This window comes from Toxotes jaculatrix, chromosome 12 (genome assembly GCF_017976425.1).
Source record: "Toxotes jaculatrix isolate fToxJac2 chromosome 12, fToxJac2.pri, whole genome shotgun sequence".
In the NCBI taxonomy this organism is placed as follows: Eukaryota; Metazoa; Chordata; class Actinopteri; family Toxotidae; genus Toxotes; species Toxotes jaculatrix.
Genome location: NC_054405.1, coordinates 25,568,044 through 25,587,131, shown reverse-complemented (window position 1 = coordinate 25,587,131; position 19,088 = coordinate 25,568,044). Strand labels below are relative to the sequence as shown.

General features: G+C 45.6%; 1 protein-coding gene across 1 annotated transcript in view; it reads right to left on the bottom strand.

Moving 5' to 3' along the window:
* Nucleotides 1–5,921: 5,921 nt before the first annotated feature.
* Nucleotides 5,922–19,088, bottom strand: part of grk6 (G protein-coupled receptor kinase 6) — a 37,088-nt gene continuing 23,921 nt past the window's right edge. Inside the window, exons 6-16 of the mRNA XM_041050869.1 lie at nt 18,516–18,608; nt 16,540–16,603; nt 14,924–15,064; nt 13,594–13,784; nt 13,467–13,504; nt 12,738–12,827; nt 12,417–12,625; nt 11,991–12,128; nt 11,293–11,430; nt 11,042–11,176; nt 5,922–10,862 (exon numbers count right to left, since the gene is read on the bottom strand). Coding sequence (XP_040906803.1) covers nt 10,812–10,862; nt 11,042–11,176; nt 11,293–11,430; nt 11,991–12,128; nt 12,417–12,625; nt 12,738–12,827; nt 13,467–13,504; nt 13,594–13,784; nt 14,924–15,064; nt 16,540–16,603; nt 18,516–18,608 — 1,288 coding nt within the window. The 3' untranslated portion in view covers nt 5,922–10,811. The remainder of the gene's footprint in view (nt 10,863–11,041; nt 11,177–11,292; nt 11,431–11,990; nt 12,129–12,416; nt 12,626–12,737; nt 12,828–13,466; nt 13,505–13,593; nt 13,785–14,923; nt 15,065–16,539; nt 16,604–18,515; nt 18,609–19,088) is intronic.

Sequence of the window (19,088 nt, the reverse complement as noted above, 5' to 3'; positions counted from 1 at the left end):
TGTGTGTTACATGAGATAGAGTTCAGGACCTGAGCTCATCCCACCTGCAGCTGATTTGACTGACAAAGTCTGTCGCTTCTCCAGGAGACTGAATTCAAATCACAGCGAGGCGGAGTTCACAGCCCCCGGGAACAGAGTGAACCTCCCTGACCCACGATCAGCTGTGGGTCCAGTGAACCACGGTGGTCCTATCACTACGCGTCGTCTTTGTCTGGGAAAGTTTGCTCCGTGTTCACCTGTTGAGCTGCAGAAGAAACTTTAACCCAAAAACAAACAAAATGAGAAAATACTATAAAAGTTTCTCTGCTTCCTGTCGCTTTTAGAGCCAAAGAGAGGGAAACTGAAGTGTTACTGCCGCCACTTCACATGAGTCACAACACACACACACACACGCAGCGTTTGATCAGTGACTGTCCTCCAGCCGCTCGTTTCCTGAGCCTGTTGAGATAAACACTGAGCCTGTTGTCTTCATCAGTTCCTCCGTCATAAAGATCAGTCTGTTCGTCTCTCTGGCGCACACACACACACGCACGCACACGCACACACACACACGCACACACACACACACACACACACACACACACACAGCCTCTTGGTCCATTATTACCTCCTTAGCTGCCATCAGTGTGGTCCCTTGGCATCACACAGCTGACTGATTGTGGAGGAATCCCAGAGCTTTTCCTGCACCGGGGGAATTCTGGTCTGAGAGGACTCGTCTCCTGAGTGCGATGAGTCTTCTGCTGAGTCAAAGGGAAACACTTTGTAAAAAGAGAACAGTGTTATCACTCTCATGGCTCTACGGTGACGAAGAGATGATCAGCTTCCTTCGCATCAAGGCTACTTGCCTGTTTACTTTTAAACACAAGCGAGCATCAACAAGGCCGTTTCTGTGTGTGTGTGTGTGTGTGTGTGTGTGTGTGTGTGTGTGTGTGTGTGTGTGTGTCTGTGTGTGTGTGGACATATTGTAGTTGTGAGTGGGAGCACATTTGGCAGCAGAGTTGAGTTGTTTCAGTGTGTTTTAGTTTCGTGATAAGACAGAGACGCCGTACACTTCGATGACCCATCGCTCTAACCGGCATCCTCCTGCAACACGATGGCAATAAAACAATACAGCGATGAGTCGGAGACGATTGCATCGCTATGACAACAGCTCTCTGTGGGAGCGAGGGACAAACAAACGCGTTTACATACAGAGAGCTGTGAACTCGGCTGCTTCTGAGCCCAGAACAGTTTAATACCAGGAAATTAAAAGCCTCGATGCAGCGTTATTAACGAAGTGTTGTGGTCCATATTTGTTTCAAATTGTTCAGCAGGGTCATCAATGAATATGTGTGAACATGTGTGTGTGTTGTGTGGCGATCTGACACTTCAGTAATGACAGTGATGCTTCATCACGAAGGCTCAGTTTTCACCTGTTTCCATCCACACAGAACGTTTGACTCTGCTGGATTCATCCTCTGGGGACCATGAATGAGTCCAGGTCGAGGCTGAGGGGAGGAGGTTTGTTTCTATGACAGCGTGAAGTCACTGTGGGTGGTCCCTCCTGTGCTTTTACTGATGTCTGTTCAGTTTTAATTGGACAGATCAGTCATCAAGCTCAGCAACCAGCTGCACGGTGGGATCAGGGTTCACACAGAGCTCAGTCTGGATGTACAGGAACAACTGTCGACCACTGAGGCAACAGCCGGTAAATCCAGCAACAGCAGATAAGTTTAGGTGGAGCAGCTGGGATTTACCTGAGTGAGGAGGAGGTTCACATCAAACCCAGGAAACAGTCCACATTTGCTGGCTGGGTTTTCATGAATGCCTTCTTTGTCTTCACTCGTTCCTCTTTCTCTTGAAAGCTGACATTTTAGAAATAAGAAAAGCTTGTTAACATGCTGATGAGATGCCAGAGCGCTGATTGCTTGTTTTCTCAAGTCCCTTTCCTGTTTCCCGCCCTCAGCGGAGAAACCAGGCTGCTTCATGTTGAGGCATTAAGTGGCTCACATGCAGTCTCACATCGTCTGGGAAAAAGAGGCATTTCAGGGTCACAAGTCCCCTTCAAGTTCTTTCCTGAACTCTCAAACAAAGTTGAATTCTTCTCTGTCCCTGCAGCTTCTGGTACAAAGGATGAGTGGGCATATTAAAGCTTTAAAAAAAAAAAAAATGAAACCGGTTCTGGGATTCTTACAGTCTGAGGGAGGATGTGCAGCTTTCAGTCTTTAACACGGCTGTGAAACACAACAATACATTCAGTTCTAAATCACAGACAAGATCCAAACTCCACTGTCAACACAAAAACAACAAGGCGCACACGGTTCTGCCCCCTGGTTTACAGAACAGGTGTCGTTATAGCAATATGGTGTTTGAATGGGCAACAAAAAATAAACAAACAACATCTTAGAAACAACAAATACAAACAAATACATAGCAACGAACAAACTGAAATGGAGCTGAAGTTCAATATCAGTGTTAAACAAACAGCATTATTACACCAGCCTCTCATGTTTTAAATTAAATCATCTGAGTTTCCTGAAGATAAAAACCCACCAGTCTCTGAAAAGCTCAGCTGTTCAACAACAACACGGCTCCTGAGTTTCACTGCTGCTGATAAGGTTTGAAAACACAACAGAAAACGAGGAAAGAGCTGAAGCTAATTAAGCTGTCAGCAGGAAAGAAAAGCAGAGTTAGGCTGATTGTTTCAGTTATGAGTCACTGTGTAATCTCCTCTGTCACCAATGAAAGTGTGATTGTACAGGTTTATGAACCTGCTGAGATGTTAGCGTGAGGCTTTGCTGTGGCTACTGGGGAGGGGCGGCGGGTCATTGGTGCTGGTGCCAGGGGAGCATATGCATTAAACAAATACCTCACACACACACACACACACTTATCACTAACACCAAACTTTTTCCATCCAAACTGAGCAGGTGTCTGGGTCTCAGCCCCCCACCAGACACAGGGTGGTGCTTTCCCCTCCGACTGAGACGAGTAACGGTGTAGTAACAGTTCGTTTCTGGACCGATGGAGGATCTAAAAATGGACTCGTTACTGAGCTGTGTGTGGCTCCCAGCAGGTGGATCCACGCTCTGAGTGGAAACTCCTCTGAAGTGGTTTTCAGTTGACGTGGTTTCCACTGTTGGAGTCCACCCACGCTGAGCCACAGGCCGCTGAGTGTGTGTGTGTGTGTGTGTGTCACAGAGTGTGTGAGTTGTGGATTAAATGTGACGGGATGAGATTGCAGGAATCAAGTTACAAACTGTTTGTGTTTCCGTCCGACCGCGACAGCTTCAAATCTTCCTCAGAGAATAAAACTGTGATGATTAGTTGGTTTTTGAAGCCTGACTCTGGAGGCTCTCACTCAGTCGGCTGCTCCACCGCTTTGGTCCAGACTCAAATACCTTAACGGTTATTGGATGGACTGCCATGAAATCTTCCACAGATATTCATGGTCCCCAGATGAAATGTTTTAGTCTGGACCAACAGACCAACGTGAGCCGTGTTTCTGGTTCGGCTGAAGAAAAAAGGGCAGGTCGAATCGACTGTGAGTGACCCGCAAAAAACACAAAGAAAATAACTGAACAACACAACTACGATCATCCAGGGTGGAGACGCAGAGTGGGACCTGACCCAGAGAGAGAGAGAAGACAGTGACATGAAAAGAGACAGTGACAGGTCTGAGTGGGTTCAGGGTGACGACGCTGCTACAAGTTAGTATCTGCGACACAAAGTGTGTGCGATTTGACATCAACTGACACACAATGGTGACGAATGTGTGTGTGGGTGAGCTTGTGCGACAGAGAAAGAAAGTGTGACTGCATGACGTCTGATCCAGAAGTGACACACACACACACTTACTGTACAGACAGTGGAGGTCTTTGTGCTCAGAACACTCAGCATAAAAGCGTTTGCAGAAACACTTTCTACACCATAAACTATATTATCTGTAATCTTACCAACAAATCATCAGAAATAAAGGACTCTGATTAATCAGATGAAATATTGGCTGTGAACACTTGACACGAACAGTTTAAACAAATCACGAGTCAGAAAACATACTTCACACACCTGACGTCATTTTTCATTAAGAGTGAAAACAAACCTCAGTTATGTCATTGTTCTCTTTGTGTGAGCTCAGTGTGTTTCAGGTGTCAGATGAATGAAATGCCGGGGGATCCTCCCTGCTGGCTGAGTCTCTGCGCACCTCACACAGCTGAGAGGCCACGGAGCCTCTGCAGCCCATCTCCTTCTCTTTATCTGTATCTCTACTTCATGAAAGAAGGTGGATGTAATCGTGAAATCAGGGAGCAGTCGCCTGAATCCTCACCTGTTCGCTCCGATAATTTGTCGTCTGAATGCGACAGGGCGGCAAGGCCTTCATGACAAAATACAGAGACAGAAGCAGCAGCGAATATAAGCTATGGACGTGTTCTTCAGTGCGTGGGTGAAAGCACACGTGTGTGGGCGTGTGTCTACATACAGTACATTAATTTCATTTAAATCCTTCCTGAGTTTGAGTTGCCGTGGCAACACAGGGCCGATGGAGGATGGAAGGGGAGATGTTTCCACACATGGATGCCGTTTCTTTCTGCAATGATTAGCGTTTAAACATCGGACTGCGACATGTCCGTGTTTGATCTTTCACACGTCCGTCGTGAACACGAAAATCTCACTAATCTCTCCACTTCAAAAGATTACTTTTCTCGAGGATAGAAATTAGCATTTGTAAAACAAAAATAGCTTAATGCGGTATGAGAGTATAGTCAGTATGTAAGCAAAAGGGTGTAAGGGTTAGTGTTAGCATAAGCATACGAGCAAACACTTTAAGGAACGGACCGCTGACATTGCTGTACCTGCCAAGCTAGCTCACTACCTGCTGTAACAGCCTCTCGTTGCTTTGTTAGCATATTGTTTGCTAACACTTTTATTTTGTGATGATACAGTTGATGTTAGAAAAAGCCTCGTTCAGGACTGGAGCGTTCACTCTGTGAGAGCCAGTCCGGTTTAACGTTAGCAGCTACGTCCTCTGCGCTAATGTTATGTTAACCAGATACATCGGCTCGTTTTCATCCTCAGAGCCTTTTATCTTAGAGGTTTTTGTCATCAATCTGTACTGGAATACCAGTGCTAACCGAGGAAAACAAAACAACACAACCACTTACTAAGCACATGGCACAACACTCAAGCTCAGGACTCAGCAGTCCACCTACAGCTGAAGGACAAGGGACAGTCATTTGAGGACTGAGACATTCACATTTTCATGGTGTGAAAGAATCTACGTCAAACTGGAACAACAATTTATTGAAGTTTTGACTCCTGAGAAACGCATAAGAACTCCTATGTGCCCAGAGTGTTTGTGTACAAATGCCAAATAAAGATCTTAAATTTTACAATCTTAAACAACCACCACTTAACAGAGGACACCACCTTTTTTCCTGTTTTTCTTGTGAGCTGCCTAACAAGTAAATTTCCCCTCTGTGGGATCAATAAAGTTTTATCTTAAACACTTCTTTACAATGCAGTCTAAAGACCCCTCCCCCGGCAGCTTAACACCCATTCACACCATGAGGCAGGTGACCCTAACGACTAACACCTGACACTCCAGGTGTTAACGACCCCCAAAGAGGTTAAATACCTGTGGAAGCAGCAGCGAGTTCAGAAAACTCCACACTGAAATGAAGAAGCTGTGTTTGTTGGCAGTGAATCTGCTCATCAGTGTAAAGTGTCACGCAAAGCTTCAAGCACCTGGTGAGGGGCGGAGCTCAGTGAAGGGTCACTTACACTGAACCTTTAAAAAGCAGCAGGTGGAGAATCAGTATGACAGCACTGACCTTCCTCATGCTGTAAAACATGTCCTCCTCTCCTGAGGACCAGGGTCTGAATTATACTGAGACCACAGCAGAGTTTCCACCAAAATCACAAAACGATGCTTCGCACTGTGGCAGTGTTAAAAGCCTTTAATAATTTTGGCTCTAAATTTACACAGCTTTCCAGCGTTGGCGTAGCCTGTTGCACTGACATTAACCATGACATTTTTTGTTGTTTGGAAAAGATGGAAAAAAAAAAAAAAAAAAAAAAAAGTCGATCAGGATGAAAACAACAGACTGTTCAATGGGTAGATCAGGGAGAGTCTACAGGAGGCAGACGAGGAACAGATCAGGGAGGAGAACAGAGAGAGGGATTAAACTGAAGAAAAGCCTGTTCATGAAAGCAGCAGGTGCCTTTTACAGACACGAAAGCACAGATGAGCTCTTCGCTTCAGTCAGACTGAAATCACACTGCAATCAAATGACTCTTTTCCTTCTTTTTTATAAATGAATTCACACTTTCACACGTCTATAGTGGCTCATGGTTAATGCAGAGGGACCCAGAGTCTTGCTGTCTTCCCTGTCCCATCAGCTAATTACAGTTCATTTCATTCACCTGGTGAGTCCCTGATCAGATGGCAAAGTGAAACCCAGCAGGGCTCCTTGTTCCGCCGCTGCAGCTCAACTAAAAACGATCCACAGCCATTATTTCCAGAGGACACGATGTTCATATTTGAACTAGTTGCACTGTTTGGCAGAGATCAGTGTGTTATCTGCTGCAGTGTGAACGTTACAGAGGCTAAATCACACGTATGAATCATGAGGTTAGGTGCCTGCTGGCCGAGGCTGCCTGTCTGTCGATCACTGACACCTGGTCTGTGTTTCTCAGCATCTCAGTAAGAAGATCTGTCTCAGTCAAACTGGACAAAAGACTCTGAGCCATGCGGTTTGGTCCTCAGTGCTCTGAGGACGAACAGAGCTAAACGCTGCAGAGCAGTGACAGAGAATTTAAGAGAAAAAACAACATTCAGATCCAAAGAACCTGAGGAGAATAATATACAGGACGCAGTGTTTTATAAAATCCTGTGGCAAACCGAGCACACTCTGTCCTCCATCACAATGCCGACGATTTTCTACCACTGAGAAGTAAAACTGAAGGTGTCTGCACAATGTGAGGACAGACAGGTTCAGTCCCATCTGATCTAACTGCCAATCAGGAGTAAATTTCAGGCTGATGATGCGTCTCGAGTACGAGAATCAAAGAGACATTTTCTTTTGATTTGTGTTCCTCAACAACACGTCGACCTGCACAGAGTGAACCTCCTTCAGCCGCCCCTGCTCCTCTCCTGAGGCATGGCCCTGAATACCAGAATGAAAAGAGCACCAATGTCAAACAAACACCTACATCTGAACTCCCCACATAAACTTTTAAACTTGACGTGTGTTTGGTGATTTAGTTTGTGGTTGTCTCTGCTGCTGTTTGTGCCTTTGTTCTGCCCGGTTAGCATGTTAGCATGCTGACAGTCGCTGTCAGTCTCTTCCGTAGCTGCAGCACAAACATCTCACGGTGATGTGAATATTTTTGTAAAAGCATTGCAGAGCTTCAGAATGGATGTTTCCTTGAAAGGTGCTTTCACAGCCAATCTGAACGTCATGAAGGTGACGGGGGTAGTTCACACTCTGAATTGAGTGGAGTGTAAATGGATGACGGCAGGCTGTTTATTAACAGAGGCTGTTTCCTCAGTGTAAGGCTCTTAGGATTAATGAATGTTCTAATGCAGCTAAACAAACCTGGTCACACTCTGAACTGCAGCCCCCGAATCCTTCAACAAGCACGAGAAGAAAAACATTTCACACAAAAACAGGTTCAGCAGAGCGTTAGCAGTTTTTCCTCTGGTATTCTCCTCTGTTCATGCGTCATTTAAACCCTGGCCATTCTGATCGGGCTCAGTCTGTTTGGGTCGCGTCTCATGAAGCGACCCTGTCTCCTGTTTTCTAAGTTACGTTGTTGGTGACAAACATAATTGCTGTCATGTATGTAAACGTAATTTCGAGGAGCTAGCTAAACGCTTTACAAATCAGCTGACGTGAACACAAGGTCAGACAGGAAGAACGGAGTGAAAGGAAAATGATTCAGGCAGACCAACAACAATTTAACACAAATACGAGAACATGACTGAGGCTGACCAACAACGGTCCCTTAAACCTACACACACACACACACACACACACACACACACACACACACAATCAGTTTGAAGAATTTCAGACAAAGACAGATTTAAATGATCGTGGAGAATAAACCTGACAGAGATTTACGATCATTCTGTGTTTTTGAAAAACAAAACATCAGCCACGTTTTAGACACAAAGGAAAAATACATTTGTTTGTATTTAAATTTCTGCCCATTTAAACAGTTTCAGCCTTAAAGGATAATTCTGGTTTGTTAATATTTGGGTCAGTATCATTCTCGTACACACAACGTTTTTCTGTTTTTATTCTTAAGAACGCAGCTCGTTCACTACAGAAGAAGGCGACTGAATGTGGGAATCTGCCGACACAGCGACACACAGGTCAGAGTTCAGTGATGCAGAGGTCCAGAACCAGATTATCTCCTCAGCTTGTCGCCTTCACGTCTCGAGTCACATGCACAGTACACAGTCAAGTCCTCCCTCTGGAGTCCGACTCAAGTCCGAGTATCGAGTCGACAGGTCCGAGCAGGTCAGAGTCAAAGCCTGACGTCGGTCTGTAAACTGTTGATGTTTACAGCCGACAGATTTCAGTGACTGAGAAAACAACAAAAAATGACCCGTGGCAAAAAAGTGGAATTATCCTCTGAGGCTGGTCGGAGCGTCCGAGTATCTGTGCATCCATTACACAAAGGAAACATGAAGGACAGAGGTTATCTGACAGCACAGAGACACAGCACAGCAGATCAGTCCTGATTTAAACATCCATGGTGAATGTCGGCGAGCTCTTCAGACTCCCCAAACCCCTCCTCGACCTCTCAGTCTTTAGAAAACCACTGCAGAGAGTCCAGAGTTCAGAGGTCAAGGACGGGACAGTGGACAGTCTCAGGGTGCTCTGCAGTCCTTACGAGCAGGGATTCTTTCAGTCTCGTCATCCTCGTTTTCACAGGGAAAATCCAGGTCCGCGGTTCTGACATGAACACGCGAGGTACCACAGACAGGAAGTGAACTGAAGCTGACACAGCAGCAGGCTTTGCATGAGCTCATGTACAGACGTGTACAGTCATGTATAAAAAGAGGTGACCGCGGGCTGGAGTACCTTCAAACACCAAACACCTTCTAAAGGCACCATGGACGGGAAGGAGTTCATCATCTCTGATCTTTTCTGGTTTGGTTTAAATGATCTGGTTAAGTGCTTCGATAAAAACCCGGTCGAGAGCTTTGTGGTTGAACATAAAGTCGATAACAGGAGGCAAACTGACAGACTGAAAGACTTTATACAAAGAAACCTGAACAATGAATCCACCTCTGCACATGTTCATCAAAAGGCCCCTTACAAAAAAAAAAAAAAGGTTCCGTTCTGTTTACAGACTGTGTCAGAGCTGCAGCCAAATTTGACAACAAGTCAAATGAGAGAAAATCGATCAGATAATCGATTAATCATTTTTGGCCTCAGCTTCGGTAAATGTCGCTGAAGCTTCAGTGTTTGGTTCATTTAGAACGCCTGGACGGACAGACAGAGACATTTATTCACTGTGGGACGGTTAAAGGACAATTCCACAATTTCATGTTGTTGCATCTAAGGTGAAGCGTGATTAAAATAACATGTAACAGCAGGACATAGAAACTCAGTCTGGATTAAAGGTGTTGAACTTGATGAGACTTTGGCGTCTGGTTTCCAAATATCAGTCTACACAGATAACATGACAGCTGTTTGTACATTCAGAGGTATTTCATGTTAATAGCTTAAATTCAGAGGCCATTTTCTTTGAGGAAGCCATTGACTGCAGCAGTACCAGCTGAGGCATTTCACTGAAGCAGGGAACAGACCAGCTTCAGTCTTTGTGTGACACAGGATTTGACCCCAAAGCTTCAGTTGCTCGTGTCGTCATTTCAGTGACGTTGACCACGTGACCAGCTCAGGGTGCGGCCTGAGGCAGATCTGGGAGTGATCAGCTGACAGAGCAAAGGTGAATATATTATCTACTTAGGTTTAAATGGAAATTAGAGCTTTGTGTCTTGTCTGAATAATTAGTGCCAAATTATATATTTTTGTCAAACCTTCATAACAAAACCCGTAAAAATAAAGTGACTGACCATGATTCTTCTTATTTTCTGTTTTAATTGATCGTCTGTGAAATGTTCTTTACCGTCACTGAACTGACGAGAGGAACTGAAGCCACGCTGACGCGACGAGTCGATTGTCTCAAGAAATCCATGACGAAAAGATAAAATAATGTCATTATAAAAAGACTTCATGGATCCGAGATCACTATTTCAAAACCGTGATGTCCAAGCAAATGAAAAAAATGGACTTAGATGGAAGAAAAAGGCAGAATGGAGGGCAGAGGAAGTAAAGTGGTCGTAGTTCAGGAGCTGAAAGTCACTGGTTTGATTCCCTGGACAAAGCGGGAGAATGTAAAGAGATCGAGGAATGCTCAGTCCTCCCTTCGTGACCACCGTCACAGTGCCCTCGAGCAAGGCACTTTTACAGCAGGCGATTGTTCCGGTGGAGCTGCTCAGCTCCCAGTTCACTAACATGGAAATGTGTGAGTGGACAAATGTGAAAGCAAAGACTTCCCTGGACAAAAAAAAAGACTAAAAACAGACTAAAAACAAAGAGACAAAAGCAAAAAGTCTTCTACCCGTCTCCGTCTCCTGGTTTGGAACGCGTCACACTTTTTAAATAACATTAAACATTATGGCTATGCTGAAAATATACATTCTGACATTTAGAGATAGTACTATCTTAAAAATACAAATGTGCAAAAGTTGTAAACAAATAAGGTGTGTGTGTGTGTGTGTGTGTGTGTGTGTGTGTGTGTGTGTGTGTCTGTCACAGCCTGGTGGGCTCCTCGTCACTGTCACTGCAGTTTCCACAGCAGTCCTGCACAGAGAGCACAGAGTCAGGGACAGTTTCTGTCTGGTGGAAAATGAACTGGCTGGAGTTAAACTGAGATTTAAGGTGGACACACACATAAATGTCCTTTTGTTTTTTGCACAGTGAGCTAACAATTAACAAAACACATTTCTGAGCGGATGCCTGACGGACTGATCTGAACCGACCTGTCTGCCGAACAGCCGCTGCAGGAGTCCCTTTTTGGGTGGAGGAGACGGCTGTCTTCTCCAGTCCAGGTCAGGAGGAACCGCCCCGTCCTGGTAGAAAATATTCAGCTCCGCGAAACACTCTGTCTCGATCATCTGCAGATGAAACGGACTCATTTGAAAGCTTGTTCCTTTAAAAAAAAAATCTTAACTAATGATCCAGTGATAAAACACATGTATGTTTGCAGTAGGTGTTGTCACGCGTCTCTGACCTCGTTTTGCCAGGGAATGGAAACGCTGCCCGTGGACACTTTGCTGTAGAAAGACTCGTCCTTCGGCTCCAGCTCCACACCTTTGACTGTGGAGAACTGCTCGATGTCCAGCACGTCTTTACAGTAGATGGCCTGCGGCTGCAAAACACAGACGCACAAACCACTCGCTCAACACGGCGACACTGCTTAGCTGACACTCACACAGAAGTTTCCACCACTTTCACAAATCCTGGTCTTTAAATGTACAAACAGTTCGTGTCTCCTGGCGTCTGCTGTTAACGGCCGCGAGGAGAAAAGCCTCAGACCAAAGTTGGCATCAGTTTGTTGAGATTTAAACTCCGTCTGTCCTGAGGCAGCATCAGAGCACAGTAACACAACAGAGAGCTCGCTGTGGTGAACCCTTCCTGTACTGACACCGTGCAGGTTCATCATGCATGCTCCACATAACGAGACTCAGTGACATTCTTATTAATCAGATTAATTAATTCCTCTTCCTGTGCTGTGCAGAACACTGAATTTCCACTTCTCTGACATTTTTCTCTCTGGAGGTGATATGAGAAGATTCAGAGGTGGTGTCATTAATGTTAGTAGCTACATCTGTGCTTTTATTAAAGCTACTAGTTCTATCTGTGATACCATTAAATCAACTTGGCACACCTGTAACGTCACCTGTCTGAGACTGTATCTGGCAGACTTACGTCGGGGATGAAGGGCACCTGCAGCATGCCGGCCTCCAGGCGTTTGAAGTTAATGGAGCGGAAGATAGCATGAGCTTTGACCTCTGAGGCTCCGCCCCCCTGGCAGGCCAGCCTCTCTGCGGGATCTTTGGCCAGCAGCTGGAGGGTTTTTTTAAAAAAAAAGTTAAAGCACCTGCAGCAAACAATCAAAGCCAAAGCCTGAATCTGAGTCGAGTCCTCGGTTTGTGTGTCGTTCATGACAGACAGAGACACATGGACGAACCAGGCAGACATTAAAAAAAAACGAAAACATAACGTTGTAAAAAAACATTTTTGCAAACAAAGGTTTGTTCTGAAAGTGTGTTCTGTTAGAATATGGTGGAAGTTGGAGCTGGAGCAGATGGGAGCTTTAGACACGTGGAGCTGGCCGCTCGTGCATCCACCCACCATTTTGCAGAGGGACTTGGCGTCATCGGAGAACTTGCTGGAATATTCCTCCTCCACCTCCCTCACCAGCCGCTCAACTTCCTCCCTCTTGATCTTCTTCTTCCGCTGCTGGAAGGGCGACTGTCCTTCGATCATCTCGTACAGCAGGCAGCCCAGCGCCCACCAGTCCGGGCTGAAGGTGTAGCGTTCGTTTTTTACCACCTCCGGAGCTGGAGGAGACGGAGCGAGCAGATCCGAAAACATGTACACCGCGTTACAGATCACACTCCTGCCCGAACTGAAAATTCTACTGTTCATCAGTAAGGGTCAAAGGTCACCTACCCATGTATCCCACTGTTCCCACTCGTCCCTTGATGGTCTGTCCCTCTGGCACGTGTACGGCTAGACCCAGATCTGATATCCTGATGTGGCCTACAGACACAAACACAAGCACATTATGAAAGGAAGTCTTCAGTCAGCTGAACTTTGACCTCTGGACGCTGCAGAGCTCTGACCCCTGACTGACTGTCCAACCAAACTGAAGCTCAGCGGTGTCTGCAGCTCGTGTCTGAGCGTTTTCGGTTTGAAGGACCCTTCACACTGTGTCATCACCCGCTCCAAAAACTAATTACACTCTTTCATCTTTCTGGGATTTGACTTGATTGTAATTAGGTCTAATTGTCGTGTGTGTGATTAAACTCTGCAGCAGAGGTGAGTTTCCTCTGACAGCTTTCAGGTTCAGATCACACGGCTGTGCTGGAGTCAGAGCGCCCTCTGCTGACCCACAACAGGAAATGATCTCACAGACTGCTGTGACAGAAACACCTGACCCACGGCCCGAAGGATGAACGACACTCATCCTTCCTGCTTAGTAACATGTGAAGACCTGTATACTGAATTTAAAAAAGTGTGTTTCATTTCTGTGACAAACTATAATAACTAACATCCAATTATTAATATTATTATTATTAGAACTCTTCACTCGCCCCCTTTTAAGCTTTTAGAGCATTACTGCTGATCAGACTGGCTTTCACAGAGAAGCTGAGATTTCCCTGTAATGCTGCTGCTCACCGAGGTCGTCCAGCAGGATGTTCTCTGGTTTGAGGTCCCTGTGCGAGAGAGACAGAGAGGGGGCGTGAGAAACAGAACCAAGACGGGGAACCAATGAGACGAGGAGAACGTGTTGAAACGGACTGACCTGTAGACAATGCGTTCTCGGTGCAGGTCCTCCAGCCCGCAGCAGATCTCTGCAGCGTAGAAGACGGCTCTCCTCTCGTCGAAACCCGCCTCGCCCATGTGATATATGTGAAACTTCAGGTCTCCTCCGTTCATGAGGGTCAGCACAAGGCACAGAGCGTCCTTCGTCTCGTAGGCGTACGCTAAACTCACCTGTAGACAGAGAAGTGTCACTTTCTGCTTTGGCCATTTGGGGACAGCGGGACATAAATTCATCTTATTAAGCTGATATGGATCCTACAGTGGACACACCCAGCAGCTAGAGTTCAACACGATCCTTCATCAGGAGCGGTCTCTGAGTCCACCTGATGGATCTCAGTCCAGTGTCCCTCTCTTTTAGCTCTGTGTTTGGTCTCCACCAGCTCCTGAGGCAAACATCAGGCTCTTTAGCTGCTAAATGCTGCTCCATGTTCAGCAGCTGCTCTGACTGAGTCTGACTGAGTCAGACTGATAAGAACTTTCTCCACCTGCTCAGCTCAGGCAGCGTCGCCTCTCTTCTGTAACAGCGGTGTTTTAGGGTGGACTTTTCCTCTAATGTGAGATCACAGAGGAAGCTGAGGACACCGCTGCCCGCACGTCCCTACAATTAAAACGCACAACCTGCTGCCAAAACTTCCACAAAACTAAGTTCTGCTCAATAAAATTGTCCATGTGTGTATTTTTACACCGGAGCCGTGTCGAACCCTCCGGGACTCCTCGGGTCTGGGAGCCCACACACACCAACCGAGCGCTGTCCAAATCAAATAAGCTAAAAGAAGGTCATCTGGCAGAGAATCAAACCACACCAGAGACAGAACAAACCGCAGTGTTGTCTTTTAATTACTGTAGTTGTTAATGTTGCAGGCATCACGTCCGACTGATGCACACAGAGAACAAACCCAAATATGTGAAGCCTTTCACCATTTAAAGGTCCGATTATGGACGAAGGACAAAGGAACTTCAACGTCTTTTAAAACATTAACGCTAAAAGATAAATCTGGAGATACTGTAAATCTGAATTTATCCTTCTAACAACAAGGTTTGTTTGTTTTGTTTTGTTTTTTTTTTTGCTATATTCCTCTGAAGTTTGAATAAATTCCTTCAGACCAGTTGGTCAAAGCTCATGTCTCTGCTCACAGGAAGGCGAGTGTCAGTTCTCCTCAAAGATAAAACCAGAAAAGTTCTTTTTTAAAGATTCAGTCGTTTGCCTGATTGAACAATTGAATTGTAGTTTTGGAGTTTTTCTGGTGGTTTTATAACCATCAGCGGGAGATTTTTTAAAAAATCATAGTAAGATAAGACGAGAGGCTTACTACAAATCTGCTGTTGACTTTCTCCAGGATCTGTTTCTCGTTGAGTGCCATGGACTCTCCTTTCCTCTTCTTTATCCTCTTCTTCTCTAGCTTCTTGCAGGCGTACATTTTCCCTGTGGCTCGTACCTGACACGCACACACCTGCAGGGTGGGGGGGGGGGTTGTTGGGGGAGGAGAGGGGAGGAAACAGTTCACGAGGGGAGAAGTTTATTTCCATTTCCACATATAAAAAGCCGCACTAAGAAAAAAACACAATGCGCTCTCTTAATGAAACAGAGACTGTTTCATCGCCGTCCAACATGTGACTTCACATTTCTGAGAGCATCAGGATCCAAACAAGACCGTGATTGTAAATGATCCAATTTTACCACTGTCGCTCGCTCGTGGGGGAATGTTGGGTTCTGTTTGGCAGAATGATTAGGTGCTGCAATACATCAGAAATAAAACCGAATTATAAGGAACCAGCCCAAACCACAGGCTCACAGACGCAGGGCTGTGAATAAAGGACAAACCCCCCCTCTGTCTTCAGACCGTTTCATAATCAGCCTGTGGAGAATGTGAAGAAAACAAATGTTTCTGTTCCTCTTCAGAGGCGTTCAGGTGTAAATCGTGGCTCGACATTAGAAATACGAGGGGAACAAATCAGCTTAATTTATCTTTTTGGAGACAAAACTATTTTTACCGGCTACCGATGCTGTCCCCCAAAAAATGTTCTGAAAACTTGGTCATAACATGTGACTCGTCCTGTTTGGTAAATACAGCCCATGTGTTTGGGGGAGAACGTGTCCCTGAGGGACAGGTGCAGAGTCTGTGTCACATCAGGACGGTGTCCAAAGTCAAAGTATAAGACTTTAACATACATCCGTCCAATCGGAACTCACCCTGACCCTGACTGACAGAGCAACAACAGCAGTACGGTTTTTTTATTTCCATGTTCCTCATTATCTCATGACCTGACCGCTCGTCCATTTAATCTGTTATCACCGTGAGATCTGGTAACACAGAGCCGCCATTCAGCGGCGTGTAACGGGATCAGGAGCCGAGGAGAAGATTCATTCATGCTGCAGATCTTTCTTTCATTTCTCTGAAGCAGAATAAACACGAGCATTAACTGTGAACGATGCACAATCCCAGACTCCTGCTGCAGTTCGAGATGATTTGACCTTTTGTTTTCCCTCCTCATGCTCAGCGTGAGCTGCTGTGAATCCAGCTGTGCTTAGAAATGACACATCATTACTGTCCTGCTCCTTAAAGGTCAGGACTCTGACCCTAACACTCCATAATGAGCCTGATTCTTTAAAAAGATGATGAAACTTGTTAGTGACTGGTTTTGGTTGAATCATTAACTGAGGGTGAAATGTTTTTTTTTTATGTTCTTTGTATGTTGACACAGTTTGTTCCTAAAACAAACTGAGCATCATTTCAAAAACTTTCCAAAGAATTTAATTTACATATCCAGGACTTTCAGATATATTTAGACTCGACAGGTAAAAGGAAAAAAAAGTGATTATATCAAACAACATGAATCTCCTGAAAACAACGGAAAGAAAAGATAACCTTAGATGATGGTTTTTATTGTGAAGATTAAACTCAGACTTGAACTGAACCGTACTCACCTCTCCGAAGCCTCCTTTCCCTAAAACTCGGTACTGTCGGAATGTGTTTTTCGTCACCGGTTGTCTGTTGGACAGAGACAGAAACTCACTTTCAACACTGAAACACATGTAAAGGTCCAATCACAGCAAGTTCTCAGCGTCTCCTCATCACCTGCTCAGTGATTAAAATAGATGTTCACATGTGTGGTAACAACAACAACAACAACAACAACAACAAGAGCAACAACTGATCTGAAAACAGTTCGTGTGTCCTCGGCCGTCAGCGGCTGCGTTTCCGAGCCGGTAACGAACACCTGCACCGGTGAACCGGTCCCTCCTGGGACCGGCCCTCACCGCTCACCTCCCTGTGGACAGTCTGGTCGTTCAGGTGTGTGAAGTGAACGCACCCCGGAGCCTGGACTCATTAAAAGGCTGAGTCGTTTGCTGCTTAATAAGCCCTGTGATGATGCTTCTCCCGCTTGTTTTTAACTCTGAGTTTTCCGGTGATTAGTGTTGGTTTGTATAAATAAATAAAACTGACTCGACCTTCATGGCATTAGTTCCACCTGCATCGTTCTTTCCTAAATATCTCAAAGAACAATAAGAAAACAAGGGGGGCAGCGGTTTGTGAAAACTTCTCCAAACTCACTGAATGAACTGAGAAATTCAAGGCCATCGTCCGTCCACTGTTCCTGGAAAGCTGACATGCCACAAATGCAGGGCTTTTGTCTGTTAAGCAGCTTTTGTGTGTGTGTTTGGGGGAGGGTGGGGGAGGGTGGGGGGTGACTAATGAAGGGAGAGAAACAAACAGACTTTTCTCTCTCTCTTCCTTTTGTTTTGTCTCCTTCTCTCTGTCGACTCTTTGTGGACTCAGGCCTGATCTTCTGTATTTACGTCACTGAACTGTGATTCCTGAGGATTGTTTGGCTTCTCCACTGGCTTATCTCAGCTGATCCTTGAAGAGCAGCTGTTTATCCATCAAACCTAAACACTCAGTCCGGATTTACACTTTTTATTTACAGCATCACAGAGGTTTTTAAAGTGGAGTCTGGGAACCGTCGGAGGTCCTGACAAACTTTCCGTGTCTGTAAACAAACCTGGTAAAACTCATAACAGCCATTATGATGATGTGAACACCCACAGCAGGTGAGTCTGTTGTAAACTGCATCAGACGACAGAGGCGAGTAGGAAACCTGGCGTCTCCTGAGGATTTTCACCACAACCTGCTCCTCATTTCCAAAGAAACTTCCTGTGGGAACTTGGGATCGTGAGCGTGTGTAGTTCACGTGGATTGACAGTTTCTCTGCAGCAGTGACTCCGACTGTGGAAACCTGTTTTCACAGTAAAAGCCTGGTCACGTTACTCTTCCATCCACAAAGTGCAGATCAGGAAACACTGAGGTCTGTCCACCTGTACAGGTTTCTTTCCCTCATGAATCCTCTGTACTGTGATTATGAGACCTGATTACACACCTGAACTACCTGCCGCGCCTCCTGCATCACTGCCTGTGATTACAGCAAACCAAACCTCCTCAGGTGTTTTCAGTAACGCAACACAATCGCTTACATCCAAACTCAGCACAACAGCCTGTTCATAAAATCCACCTCACTGCTGAAGTTCACTGCTGAACTGTGACGCGGAGCCGTTGAGCAATTTCAAACCCTGAAATATGCAACATGAGATCACCGTGAAGTTCACGGATTGCGTTGTTCTCACCCCCGAAACCCCGAGGACATGAGGACACCAGGGAGAGGAAGGAGTGAGGCAACTCACTGAGCATGTTGTTACTGGTACTGTGATGCAGTTTAAGGCTAATGTAGCCTCCAGATGAGCCTAAGTGAGCTTTTAAGTGGTGTGTGTGGTGTGTGTGTGTGTGTGTGTGTGTGTGTACAGAGATTATGCATTGTGCTGATGAGCATAATGGAGCAAAACGGCTGCAGGAAAAAAAAAAACAGAGAGAAAGAGTCAGAGAAAGAAGCAGAGACGTCAAACGTTACCTCTCCAGCCACTTCCACTGGAGGAACCTGTTGTAGTACATGCTGTCGAGGTAGTCTGCGAAGGGCGCCATGCTCAGGTAGTCGTGGATCAATCTGGAAACAGCACAGTGAAGAGAACCTGCGGGTCAGGACCGTCCCAAACACGCCCGCTTTTCCATGAAAATGAGAAATGAGGCTCTTGGACTCACAGCATGAGAGCTGGAGTTGATTTCACTGGATTTGTTGACGAAAAGAAAAACATAAACGTCACCAGACTTTTATCTTGTTTATCAGACTGATAAAGACACAGCAGCGGCGCCCAGGGTTCGTGGTGTTACCGCTGAACGTGGCCTCGTACGGCCTGTAAATTACTCATGTCTTTTACTTGATGTGGCTTGAAAAACAAACTGGCCTCTGTGCTGCCTCACGCCTACGCAACAAGCATGAACAGAGCCGTTAGAGGATGTTACTCAATGTGTGAGAGTTGTTTATGGGACGAACAGAGACAGAACAGAAACAAATGAGCAACATGGAATTTCATCAGAATATTTTTCTGTCCGTCCTTTATGTCTTTATCTCCGGTTTGTTTTGAGT